The sequence below is a fragment of the Sphaerodactylus townsendi genome, linkage group LG04, assembly GCF_021028975.2.
Source record: "Sphaerodactylus townsendi isolate TG3544 linkage group LG04, MPM_Stown_v2.3, whole genome shotgun sequence".
NCBI classification, from domain to species: Eukaryota; Metazoa; Chordata; class Lepidosauria; order Squamata; family Sphaerodactylidae; genus Sphaerodactylus; species Sphaerodactylus townsendi.
This window is the reverse complement of record NC_059428.1, coordinates 83075247-83089391: the sequence shown is the minus strand read 5'-3', so window position 1 is coordinate 83089391 and position 14145 is coordinate 83075247. Positions and strand designations below refer to the sequence as shown.

Below are 14145 nucleotides of genomic sequence, written 5' to 3'. Positions count from 1 at the left end.
TATATGATAGCTGGTTTGCTGGCACTCCTTTGTTAATTTGAGAAGAGCATTTAGTGAAAATTTCTGCTTGTTCATCCATGTCTTCAGACACAGTTCCTTCTTCTGATTTTGTTTCACCTTTAGCAGAAAAATTATCTGTATTTGGACTAATAATCTCTGGTTTTTTCTTTTCTAAAGTCATTTTCATTTGATCGTCTTCAGTCACCCATGTATCATATCCTTTTTATTGGGTCTGTTCCTGTTTATGAGCTTTCTTATAAGGGACATACCCAAAATATTCTTCTCCTTTGTTAAAATACTTCATTAAAATACACTTCTCACTTCTCCTGTGTTTGGATTGAGGATTCTGTAACCTTTGCATCCCTTTTCATATCCAATCATTATGCCTAATTCAGTTCTATTGTTAAGCTTGGAATGTTTCTGTGCAAAAGTCCTTGATCCAAATATAATATGACTAATATTTGGTATTCTTTCAAACCAAAGTTCAAGTGTTATTTTACCCATAGCTTTTGTTTGCAGTCTGTTCTGTAAATATGTTGCTGTCATTACTTCCTCACTTCAATATCTGTCTGGCAATTTATACTCTGTCAACATACACCTAACCTTTTCCATTAAAGAACAGTTTTTCCATTCAGTTACTCCATTTTGTTCAGGGCTGTATGATGTAGCATGCAATTGTTTTTATTCCATTCTGCTCCATGTAATGTTTCATATGGAGTGATGTGTATTCACCACCATTATCAGTTAGTACTGTTTGTGGGTTTTCCCCCAAACTTCACAGAAGGCATTCCTGTCATCTCACAAGTAGCTCACTAAAGGAAAAGACTAATACGGGACACAAACTAAGCCTTTGGTGTAATACAATGCTGGTATTAACACAGCACTGACAAAACTACAAAAGAATCAGAAAAGGGCTGGGTATATGTTGTAGGAGGAGCAAGATTTACAGTGCAATGTCCAAAGTTTAGAAATATTTTCTTCCTTCCATAAGACAGAAAACTCAACTGTAATCCTAGCTAAGGTTATCAAAGGAAAAAAATGGAAAAAGGACTAAAACCGTGCTAAGTAGAATTACATCTTTTTAATCCTGTTTACTAAATTTACTTAGCATGGTGAAACTGTTTAGGATTGCACTGTAAGATTCTTTGTAACACAGGCAGGAACCTAATGCCTATAATTATTTCTTAGTGGAGGAAAAGTAGGAAAGTATCCTTTTGTTTCCCATTCTCTACCTGACATTTTTGATCTCTCCCTGCTCAGGAAGGCAATGTCATTTTCCAAGATTATCCTTATGGCCAAGACCTGCAGCCACGAAAATGCCGGGCAGTCCCATCTACAAGCTGGTTGGCTGGCTGTGGTACTGTTCCATTGCCCCATACACACCCTACACTGCTAGCTGAGTTCCTGTGAGTTGAGACTTCCAGCTGCCAGTGTAACCTGGCAACTAGCCAGGAGGAAGTGGACTAATATCAGCTCCTCCCCCAGGCACACACCCAGCTCGCCCTAACTACACCAGTGGTGACGATCCTGTGACACTTGAATGGCACCTAGCACCGTGTTCCAGCACCAGGGGGAGGGCAGTAGCATGCACAGAATTGGAATCACCCTCCTGCTGGTGCAAGTGCCTCAGGGAGAGCATTTCTACCAGGAGAAGTTTCTGCCACTTTTACTGGTGGTTTCAGTTCACGCTTTGGAAGGGGATTTAAACCAGCATTAAACAGTGCTGAAGCTCAGAATTCTTATGCTGAATGGCAACAATTCAAGGAATGGTTTTAATCTGAGAACTTTCTATGCAGAACTAATACAGAAAAAACTGCTAGATGTAAAGGTATACTGGCAGACATTGTTCAATTTAATTGCGCAAACAGTAATGGCAAAACTGTACAATGAAAACAAATATTCAATAATAGGTGGTTTTTTTCTGTCAAGTCACATCTGACTTACAGCAATCCATGGTGGGGTTTCCAAGACCAGAGATGATTTGCCATTGCCTGCCTCTGCATCACAACCCTGGTATTCCTTGGAGGTCTCCCATCCAATTACTTGCCAGGGTCCAAGATCAGACTAGCCTGGGGTATATATGTTTTAAAAAAGGCTAATAAACCCTTCACAATGACCATTGTCTTAGGTTTGAAGATGCAGGTTCATTTGAATAGGAAATAAAATGGTCATAATGGACATTGTTTAATAATACTAGCCATAAACTTCTAGCTTATCAGTGCCTGTTAAACTCTATTTTGTACAACTCAAACAAAACAAAGCTGACGTCTTCATTTTCAAAATTAATTTGTAATGGGACTTTTTGCTTTTCCTTTGATTAGGAAAAAGTATTCTAACATAATCAAGCTACAACTTCAGGGATAAATGTGTCATAAGTAATTTTCTTTTTCAGTATAGAAAATGTAATTTCTTTGCAAAACATTTTCTGTTCTGTGGAAATGTAATTCATTGTGAAAACTGATTTATCTATCCAAGAACAATGAAACTTAAAACAAAGTATTTTCACAAAATCTCTTTTAATCTTATATTACAAATCACAATACGTTGGACTCCTCAATACAAGTTTTATAAAATGACAATTTACCATCTTAATAATAGGGAAAAGATTGGAGACCCTGATTTCAGGTCAATCAATGCTAATCGGTTTTTTTAAATAGCATTTTAGAACCAAGTGTTACATTTCAAGGCCTTGTTTATGAATTCATACTATACTCATTCACAGTTCTTCCAGTGCATGAAATCAGAAATCCACAATTGCTGTCCTGCAATTCCAAGTCCAAATACATCCTATCCACTTGTTGAATTTTCCAGATTTTAAAGTTAGTAACTATAAACCTTTATTGCTAGAAAACTGTAAGAGAATTAGAAAGATCCAGTAAGAAACACTGGTCCAAAATCTATTTCAACCACAGATCCATGCTTAATTAACACACTGCAATTGTGTCACAGGAATCATTTCCAAACAGCTAGATCTGCTCTATATACAGAAACCAGAACAGATGATGACTTGATTCCCACACCTGCAACCATGTCTCCCAGAAAAGAGTGGTGCTGGCATGGAAAGAAACCATATACATTTACCTGACATGTAGTTTCTCCCTGTAAATGTCACTTGAGCTATGCTGCCCTGTAACATATAAGGGAGTCTTCTGAAAGTGGCTTGAAAATGCTTTCTTTCTTGACAACTTTACATATTCTCTTTTTTGGAAGATGTCTACAGTTTGGAATGGTAACAGCAGGTAACCCCTGCCATTCATACAATTTCTCGTCACAATAATTTATATTCAGTGACCTACTCAAAGTAACATGCTAGTTTAGATCAGTCAAGGTCATATGCCAAAACCCAAAGAGCTTTGGCTTGGATATACATCCACAGGCTCAATTTGTGCTCCAATCCTAAATGCTTGAACCATCATGTTTCCCTGTGATATCATCATCATGTTATTGCATAACCAGATCATCATATATGGTAATACTGTCCTAGGAATTTGTAAGGTTTAGTGATGGGCATTAGAGGTTTTTTGTAAGATATAAAATAATACTGATCTATCTACCTCATACAGATGTTGTAAAGATCAACAAGTGAATTTCATCAAGTACCTTTCATGCTAAAAAGTGATGTTTATTTAAAGTCTTAGAGGCATCATAGTGACAAATGTTTAAGTAGAAATTTATGTTAACGTGAGAAATGTACACCAAGATTCTGATTGAAAACTACATTTCAAGTACTTGCTGTTTCTTCTTTTATGCAAGTATTTTTAAATTATGTTATTATTATCAAGTTACAACTCTTTCAACCAACTGGAAATAGAACTAAAGATCCACTGCATGATATTTAATGTAAACGTAATAGCTCAGACTGTAGAGCTGTGCAAAAATACCACTGTATTGTTAACATTCCCCAGCAGAAAATGGATGGTTCAGTATCACATATACTGTCCTAGCAGACTTAATTAAATCTATAGGAAACCCAACTACAGTTTTTGTCATGAACTTTCATATTTTCATATAAACACAATCTTTCTCATATACAACAAAATATGAAAACCTCTCTACCTACAAATACCAAAAGTAAGCATCTATTTCCTGTAATTCTAAGGAAATTAACCCCAGCTGCAAGGATGCTATTAGAACAAAATCACCCATTTCCAATCATCAGCAAGCTCACAGTATCATGTGGCAACTGACATTAAACATCAAGTTAATATTGCACAACATTCTGTGTGTGAAATAATACAACACTCTCTTGTTGATTCATATTTTATTCTTTTTTACTCTTAGATTACGCATATTCCGTTCACCCAGGATGTGCAAAGATGAAGATGAAAGCAGGTATTTAGGTGTTTGAATGAAATCAAGCAGAGGTGAATCAGTTGAATAAAAAAGCTATAGCTGTGGAAATAAAGCTCCTTCAACCTGATGTAGCCATTACACCATTTTAGCAAAGAGCATCTGTCTCTCTGAACAAACAGCTAATATATTGAAAGAGTGACCTCTAGTGGACTGTCAGGCCTCATTGTGATAGCTACATTACTACGATCTGGCCTACAACCAGCTTCGATCAGTGTTTGGCAAAAGAAGGCACAAATCATTAAGACCAGATATCTCTTAATTTTTTTATCCTTTTTAAATACACTATTTTGTACACAAACTTAAGATTCAATTTGTAGATAATTTTTGGACATAAGATTGCATATGTAATAGTATTTAAAATAACAACTCAAAATTAGGTTGCTGTATGTAAAGCAAAGAAAGAGAGACAAGAGCACACACAAAACAAACAAAACGCCCCTTACCCCAGTGTCAACATTCATTTCTAGATATATGCAGTACAAACATTTTAAGAATTTGTGACAAAAGACAATTTAAAAAGTCAAAAATCATAAAACTTGTAAACTGATAAACCTGAAGTACATATTACTTATGGAAAATATCATTAAAATAGTACCACTATGAACTAAACTGCCTGAGTTTTCAGTTTGTGAATGCAAAGTAGATTTTAGCACAGTAAGAATAACTTCAATCAAAAACCAGTGCCATAACCAACCAGCTGTATCGCATGGAATTTCCCCTCATCACTGGAACTTGTGTTGTGCTATCAAAACTCTTGTGCTAGTTGTTCAAACAAAGGGATGTTAGAGGCAGATCACAAATCATTTGGCACAAAGTCATTTTATCTGGGGCATAAATCCAAGTCTGCGTCCTGATGAATAACTCAACATTCCACCAATCAGGTATTCACTTTGATTGAAGAGCTTTCTTTATATCATTAACCTCCATCTATAAAAGTGGGAAGAAAATGTCAACATTAAATGCTTTCCAATAATTAGCAATTCTGTAAAATGCTTTGAATACCTGATACTTCATGCATTCTTTAAAGATGCAGCAGCATACTGAATTTTCAACTTCACTTCTTTGTTTAAAACAAGGGATCAAACATTCAAACAAGCAGCACCATACTGCCATCACAGCTAATCATAGCGCAACACTTAGAGCACTGTGTACAGTTCAGGTCGCCCTCTCTTGAAACAGGAATTCCCCTATGAATACTCATGTTAGACTGTTCTAGGTGATAGGATGATAGCATGCATTGGTAGACGGTTCTAGATGATAGCATGCATTGGTACAGCTGGGCTCCCCTACTCCTCCCATCATGCTTCAGCCCTCTGAAGTTTGTCCTTGAGGATCAGTGGATCCTCAGGAATGGCTTAGGAGGCAGAGTGATGGATTGCAGTGGAAGGAGAGAATGAGCAAAAATCATTGCTCCCTAAAATGCCATTACGTCTTCAGCATGGTAAGGTTGGACACATTCCAGTAAGATAGGGAATGCCTTCTTCAGAATCATGGCTCAAAACTCAGGTATTCTCCTTGGATAATGGGAATCTTGTCGCAGACTTAGAACAAAGAATAAACACACTGGAATCAGTGTTTACATATAGTGTGCTCCTTTGCTGGGCTCCTTAACGTCTCCCTCCCTACGCCACTTGCTGCAAGATGACGACTGGATGAGTTGCCTGGATGGGGGATGCATGGTTTAGAGGAAAACAACCCCTGGAGAGACTCTTCCCTATTCTCCCCCAAATTTCCTTCTATTTGTACTTGGAAGTTATGATAGTTATTTATTGTCCCAAAAAATTTATCTCTACAAAAGATGCTTCAGACTACAGATGTACCTGTAATGTACAAGTACCTGTAATCGTAGCCGGATCTTCTTTTCTTCATCTAATTCAGACAGCAACTGTTTAATTTCTTTTCTAGTAAAACAAAAATATATTATTATAATACCACATTGGAGGTACATACAGTTGTAGTTAACATTACTTAACAGTTTCCCTACATTTGTTTTGCTTCTGTGAGTTATGTCAGAAATGTTGGGGTTATCAACATGACATTTAAGATTGTTTACATCATGCATAGACCTAATTAAATTATCATCATGGTCGAATCCCCACTGAGAAAATGCATGTAGATACAACCCAGTTTGAAAAGAATCAGCACCTTTTCATCACGGTTTCATGGTCCCCACCGCAGCTTGTGCCCCCCCAAATGATCCTTGTTTAAAGCAATGCAACAGCAATGCAGGAACCCCCACTCTCGAGCAATCGAACGTGCGATCTGCTCAGGGGCTATCCTGATTGGCTGCTGCGTTGTGTTGGGGTGGGAATTTTTTTCCCTGGCGGAGCCACGTCTGGGCCAGCATGCGCAGATCGACTCCATGCAGAAACAGTAAAACAGCTGATTAAAGCAAAGCCCCATTTTCTGCACGGCTCCGTCCTATCTTATCCATGTGGATACGGTTTTTGTGCTGCCTTTTATTGCCTTATATTTGTTTAAACAATCAAAAATGGTCCCAAGTTGTTCTGTGTCCACGTTGCTTCCGGATACCCAAAATTTTAAAAAAGGCTGTGTGTGCATTGTGCACAGCCCACTGCGACCTGATTGGATGGGAGGCTCCACGTCACTCGCAACGGCAGGAGATTCAACCCCCTGATCCTCCCCACTGCTCCCCTCCGAACTGGATTCATCACAGCGTTTTTCAATAGATCTACTTTCAACAAGGTCTGGGAAAAATACGTGATAACCCGAACAAGGAGTGCCAGAACCATGATCACCAGGAAAGGAGTGGGGAGTTTTGCACCAAACCTGGATATTTTGCATGAGTATCACGCATCTAATCCTCAGTGGGGATTCGACTCATGTGACTGTCTGAATGTAGATCACTACACCAACTATAATAAGTTTGGGTCCCATCAAAGCAGGGTCTGAAGTTAGTTCATTCTGAAGGTGGGAAAGGTGTGAACAAACTCCAATAAGGACAGCTCAAGAACAGTTCAGTTTTCAGCCATGTTAAGAATAATCAGAAATTTTCTAGAATATGATTTTGAACTAATATGAGCAGTAGATAACTGCTTAACTAAATGAGGGGCATAGGAAGATCCTGTGGGGTTCCTCCAAATAATTTTTCTCAATCTTGTCTAGGCCAGGTATGACAGATACGTTCAGCTCAACATAAACTTTGTTCTTGAGAAAGACAAAAATGTCTACTATTTTCAAAGATAGAAAAATTAATAAAAAGACATACTTGAAAATACAGCTTACAAACAGCATAAAACTCTAAAATGTTCAAGAATAATTCCAGTTGGGATGAAAAACTATATCAAACATTGTGTTTTAAGTAGCAGCTTTTTGAGAAATTATTTCATATTATTATACTAACTGTACAATCTTAAGTATAACTTTGTTGAAATGTGTTTACTACATTGAAACTGATTTATTAAAATATTTATACCCTTCCTTTCCATCTGGCTCAAGGTGTCCTATCATTTTATATTACTTTATATACTCCCCATCTTATTTATGTATTTGTTAGTTTTATAACATGCCCTACCCCATCAAGACAGGCTCAGAGAAGCTCACTTCAATAATTTTACATAATAAACAAATATTACAATATCAGTTCCTTGGTGCCTCAACCCATAAGTTGAACAGTGTAAAGGAAGGGTATGGAAACCGTAACAAAAGGGAAAAGGGAAAAAAATGAAGGGAGCAACTTCCAACCCACTTCAATTTAAAATTCTCAAGTGTTTGATAAGATAACCACAAAATTTCTTTAAAACATTTCTGGATTTTAGTTTCTTTTAAAGAAATCACAATGGCAAAGGAACACCAAAGAATTTAATGCAGTTTCATTTTATGGGGTTAATTTTTCTTGCTCTCCCACTGTCCCATCCACTTTTTCATAGCACCTTGCCAAAAAAGAAGGCAAACGACAATCACACAATCAAAATATCAATGAACAGAAGGACAGGTGGACTTTACTGGCTCATACAAGAAGAGTTAGTACAGGGTCACACATAGTATCATGTCGAAAAGGGATTCATTACAACATACTTTTGCTGATCTTTCATTGTTTCAATGATAGTTCGTAGCTCCTTGACTTGTGTTCTCAGCTCTTCCAAAGCTGATTCACTTTGGCTAGACTGATCAGTCTTTGGCTTTCCTTCAGTACTGAACAAGGATGGGGAATTTGATCGATGACCTGCTGTTCCTACTGAAACTGAGTGAAATGCTGATGAAGATGAAGATAATAATGATGGAACATTGCTTCCACTTATCAAGCTCCCTGGCTTGGCAGGCAGTGAAGCTTTGTTATCAGATACCTATTAAAACAAAACACAGGAGCATTAGAGTTACCAGTAATGAAAAGCTCTTGTTTCATAGATGTTTTTTCTTCTCCCATTAGCTATGCTGAAAGACCTTTGCCTGGATGTTTATACAACACTCAAATATGTCTTTCCAAAATGTAACATTGTGCTGACATGACTGCCATGGGAATGCTGCCTGACAGATTGTTCTGCTATGGCTGACAAGAGAAAATGCCAATATAAACTGGATTAGTGAAGTAGGGATCGATAAATATTGAAAATTTTATGCAACACAGAGATATTACTTTTTTAAATATGAAAAATCAAAATTGCGAATAGCATCTTTATTATACCATCAAATGAATCCAATGAATTTGGCTCTGCACAAAGCATCATTATACATATTTGTGATCCAAAAAAGAGAATGTAATATAGCTGTTCCTAGTTGCTGTTTCTAACATATTGTATAGTATGTCTAAAGTCTGGAGGTACACAGATCAGTAGGATCAAGGAAATCAGAAATTTTGAATAATATGGACAATGTCTGTAATATGGGGTAATATTACAAGTATGCCTGTAATAAAGGCATACTTACCAAGGGAAAGGCACAGAAGGATAGAATACTTAGAATTGGATCCGTATTAACAAGTGCAATGATTTCCACCAAACAGAATGTGCTTCCAAATTCCTGCTTCCAAATTCCTCTAGCAGATCAAAAAGCCCCATGCCAAAATTGTGTTCCTGGGGGTTTGCTCTCCTCCCAGAACTAGATTTCAGGAGGCATTTTGGGCTGCTTGTGGGGTTTTTTGTCACCTTAATTTATCTTTCATTCATTTTGTAAGAAAGTCTGGAAAACCAAGTGACCATGTGCCCAAATGTTGAGGTAGAAAACCATGGGAACTTAATCGTGTGTTTGGAGCCTAATGCTCAGTTATCACGCCTCTTTGTGCAGTGACAGTACTGTTACATCAGGGATTATTCATATCAGCTGTCACCACAGTAAAAACTTCCCAAGTAACTTACTAGTGATATTGTAACAGTCTTTGCTTTCTTCAGTGGTTCAGCTACTTTATGTGGAAGGGAGATGTGCTCCTCTTTCTCATCTTCAGGACTTGGTGAATCAAAAAAGTCAGGACTTGAAAGTGAAGACTGTGGGGGGGGGGAGGGAGAGAATGTTTTAGTTCTAAATATATTTCAAAAAATCATGCTTATATGCAGTAAAATTAAACATTACTATATTTAATCCACAGTCAATATATGTCAACAACTTTCTCTGGATCAAACTCCAGCTCAAGCATTTGAACTACTTAAATTGTACTGAATACTCTGAGGAATAATAGACAAGATGTTTCAGTGATGGTTTCTTTTTATGAAAAGCTTGTAGTGCAGGAGACACTTTGCAGTTAACCTCCTGGCCAGGTAACAATCCAATTAAAAAGCCATATGGCTGCTTTATTCATACAAACTCCTTAGCATGAGGCATTTTATCAGCACTCCTCACGCTTCAGGTGCATTCAAAGAAGACTAATTGTGAAGCAGTATTTAGGAAGTGAAGTCACTCCTGGTCTGCAAAGAAGCATGAAGGGATATGAAAATTACACACACGGAAAAACTGACAGAAGGTGAAGCCATGCACAAATGAATGGAAGATGCAATAGGTTTGTATATGCATAGTCTATTATTAGAGATATGAAAGAAGACCACTTTCATATCTATTAACTCAGCAGGACTTCACTACTGAAAGGAACAATTTTACCATTTTTTAAACTCATTATCTATTAACACTGGTCTTTTTCTCCTTTCTTCCTTCCACGCTGTCTTTGTATTCTACAGTGCACTCTTGCCTCTCTTCACCATCTTGGTTATACTCTTTCTTTCTTCCCTTCCCATGCTACTGATCTCTTTGTATCTGAATCACATTCGACATCCTTCTAGACCAGCATTTTCCCCCAACGAGCAGCAGTCAGATGTTTTCTGAAGCCCACAGGAACAGCGCTCACTTGAATGTTCTACATAGCCATCAACAATGGCCGTCAGACCCTTTTAAGTCTGGCTTTTAATTTGGGGTTTATCTAGGTCTTTAATGGTCTGTCTGTTTTATGTACTTTTATGCTGCATGTATTTTAACAGTTTTTTTTTCATGGTTTGCGTTTTATACTGTGGTTTTTAATGGTAAGCTGCCTTGAACAGGACTCTGAAAAGGAGGTATAGAAAAATTCTAATTATTCATAAATTTATTTCTATACTGGCTTTCCACTCAAATAGGAAATACTGACATTGGGTCTGTTTTTGCATCCTAAGTTACATATAAATGGTGTATAAATTACATGAAAGCAAATACCAGACACTAAAGAAATTTGTCAAAAGAAATAGGCAGGGTGAAAATGGCACTTCTGACCATGCACATACATTCAGCAATAAAAACAAAACACAAGTTTGTATATCACTAGTTGAGATTTTTGAATATTTTCCCTTGGAGAATACTTACAGATGTAAATGATTGAGATGGTGGTCTTCTGCCAGTAGCTTTTGGTCTGGTAGTTGTTGGGTGGCTTAGCTTTTCAGCCGTGGGTACTACAGAATCAAACCCTTCCAGATCTTAAAATGAAAAAAAAAAACACCTGAGGATCAAAATCACTCATGCAATAACTGACTGGATTATTTAAAACAGCATTTTTATTTACATTTCTGAGTTCCCATATTGTAGGACTGCACTTGATTTCATACACAAACATTCGGCATTCTGCAACCTTTATCTTTCCTCCCAGTCAAACCTTTAAAGGGTTATGGAAATAATTAAGTACTGGAAGTTTTCTATCCAGCATCTACAAGAGATGAATGAATGACTTTTCTAAGAATATTTTCACAAGTAATAGTAATAGAGAAAATTTCACATCCTTCCAAATAAAAAGAAGAAATCAAAAGAACAGTTCTTTTTAAAAAATGTTTCTGCAGCATATTTGAAAATGCTATGCTTCTTCAGAGCCAAGTATCAAGACAATTTGCTTCCCATACTCCCCAAGCAATTGATCACTTTGACTCTGATAAGTCTGTTTCTAATTCTATATCTAATCAGATTTATATGGCGCTTGTTAGTCCTTGCCACAGTGAAATGTTGCACATTCTGTCATTCAGTATTTGGCAGAATATGAAACTGACACTGGGCCAGTCACAGTTCTCTCGAAACTCTCTCAGCTTGAGGGGAGGCAGACAATGGCAAGCCATCTCCAAATGTCTCTTGCCTTGAAAATCCTACAGGGTTGCTGTAAGTCAGATGTGACTTGATAAAACTTACCACCACAACATGAAGTTGCAAGATTATCCTTGCAGAGATAAGGAAATAATAGAAATAACATCATGATGTGATTTACACTATTGAGTCTGCAATACGCTAGCCTAATATCCATTATCTCATATCTATCTATAATAGATTAAATTAGAATATTTTTTATTAACAATATATGCTAAGGATGTGCCTGTGAAATTTTATTTTTATTCGTATGGCTCATTCTTTATTACCAAACAGTTGGTGAAACATTGTATAGTATCCAATGACAAGATGATTATCATGTAAATGATTTTATGTACCAATATATATTTCTTCATCATTTTTATTAATAGCTTAATTGAGCAATGTATAATCTGCTTTAAAAGACTGCAATCAAATTAAATCAACAGGATCGCAGCTGAGAACATAAAGTCATACTTAGGAAGAGATTATAAGGTTGACATTTTGCTATCAGTAGATGATGAGAGCATCTGAAGGTTAAACAGCATAGTTTATCAATGTAGTTTTACAAGTGTCTTTCTAAATCATTCCCTCACCTCTTCTGCAGACTTAATCGTACTCACACAAACATGCCAAGTTTTTATTATACATGCACTCAGTACTGCCTCCTGAACTGTCTAAAGCCACACTCAAAATGCTTTTTTAAAAAGTGGGAACAGACTGGTAAGTAGGGCTCTCTACCCTAGTGAGCTACAGGTTCCATTCATACATAGTACCACCACACACAAATGTAGCAAGAAAAGATGACAGAAGTTCTTGAGAAGCTGAGGTTGCAGTTTCTTGTTTGGCTTACAATGGTGCCCAGTATAAGCTATAACAGTGGTTCTCAACCTGGGGATCAGGACCTCTTTGGAGGTCGAACGTCCCTTTCACAGGGGTCGCCTAAGACTCTCTGCATCAGTGTTCTCCATCTGTAAAATGGATAGGATTGGGGGTCACCACAACATGAGGAACTGCATTAAAGGGTCCCGGCATTAGGAAAGTTGAGAACCACTGAGCTATAAACTTCTTGACCTTAAGTGTGGAATTCTGCACTCTGATGAACAGCAATTCCCTTTCACATGCAAAATCTGTGCTCCTCCTCTGGCCCACCCATATCTCTCTGTTCTTTCATACTCCAACTCAGAACCTGTTTCTTGCATAACACCTCAGACTAATGGCAGAATCTTTATAACCAAGTGAAAAGACCTTAAATATGAGCAGCTGCATTTTCTCACATCCATCCCATGGGTAGGATTCAAAGCATCTGTAAGCATAGCAGGATTTTCCTGCATTCTTCCCTGTTGCTGCAGCCTATGGGTCTCCCTGAAATTCTGTTCAAGGGACTCTCAGGAACACTATGGGAGGGCAATGGGAAGGGAGTTTTAACAAAAGTCATCCTTCCTCCTCCAACAACATAAGTTCAATTCCACAGGCAGAAAATCTGTTCTTCCAGAACAGCATCATTGGATCTAGTTTCTTGTTACTCTGTGCCTCACCTTTGTCACTTTGCTTCATCTCATCAAAATTTAGACAGGAACATTACTTTTCTCCTATCCAATGGTGATATATAAAATTAAAGAACTTGGATATCTCACTTTGAATGGAATTTTGCTAGTTGCAAATTCCTTTCAAGCAATGAAGGTCACTCAGGAGAGTTTGATTCACACAGAAGTAATATGTTTATTAAAATTTATTGGGGCTGGAAAATCATAATCATAAAATCATAATCATATAAAAGCTATGCTTCAAGACATATAGGGTAGTTAACAAATGTGGTTTCACAAATCTGGGTAATTGAAATTGCTGGGGAGAAGAATTAGGACTAATAAAAGGAACACTTCTTCACACAACGTGTGATTGGTGTTTGGAATATGCTGCCACAGAAGGTGGTGATGGCCACTAACCTGGATAGCTTTAAAAAGGGCTTGGACAGATTTATGAAGAAGTCGATCTATGGCTACCAATCTTGATCCTCCTTGATCTCAGATTGTAAATGCCTTAGGAGACCAGGTGCTCAGGAGCAGCAGCAGCAGAAGACCATTGCTTTCACATCCTGCAGGTGAGCTCCCAAAGGCACCTGGTGGGCCATTGCGAGTAGCAGAGTGCTGGACTAGACGGACTCTGGTCTGATCCAGCAGGCTAGTTCTTATGTTCTTATGTTCTTAATTCTATTAAACTGGTAAGGGTGACTTGTACATTTCTTGAAAAGACCATCGTTAGATCCAGGTG

General features: G+C 37.5%; 1 protein-coding gene across 1 annotated transcript in view; it reads right to left on the bottom strand.

Annotated features, from left to right (window-relative positions):
• Positions 1 to 2497: 2497 nt before the first annotated feature.
• SH3KBP1 (SH3 domain containing kinase binding protein 1) overlaps positions 2498 to 14145 on the bottom strand; it is a 190285-nt gene continuing 178637 nt past the window's right edge. The window contains 5 exon segments of the mRNA XM_048493335.1: positions 2498 to 5280; positions 6191 to 6254; positions 8392 to 8660; positions 9669 to 9794; positions 11134 to 11243. Coding sequence (XP_048349292.1) covers positions 5239 to 5280; positions 6191 to 6254; positions 8392 to 8660; positions 9669 to 9794; positions 11134 to 11243 — 611 coding nt within the window. The 3' untranslated portion in view covers positions 2498 to 5238.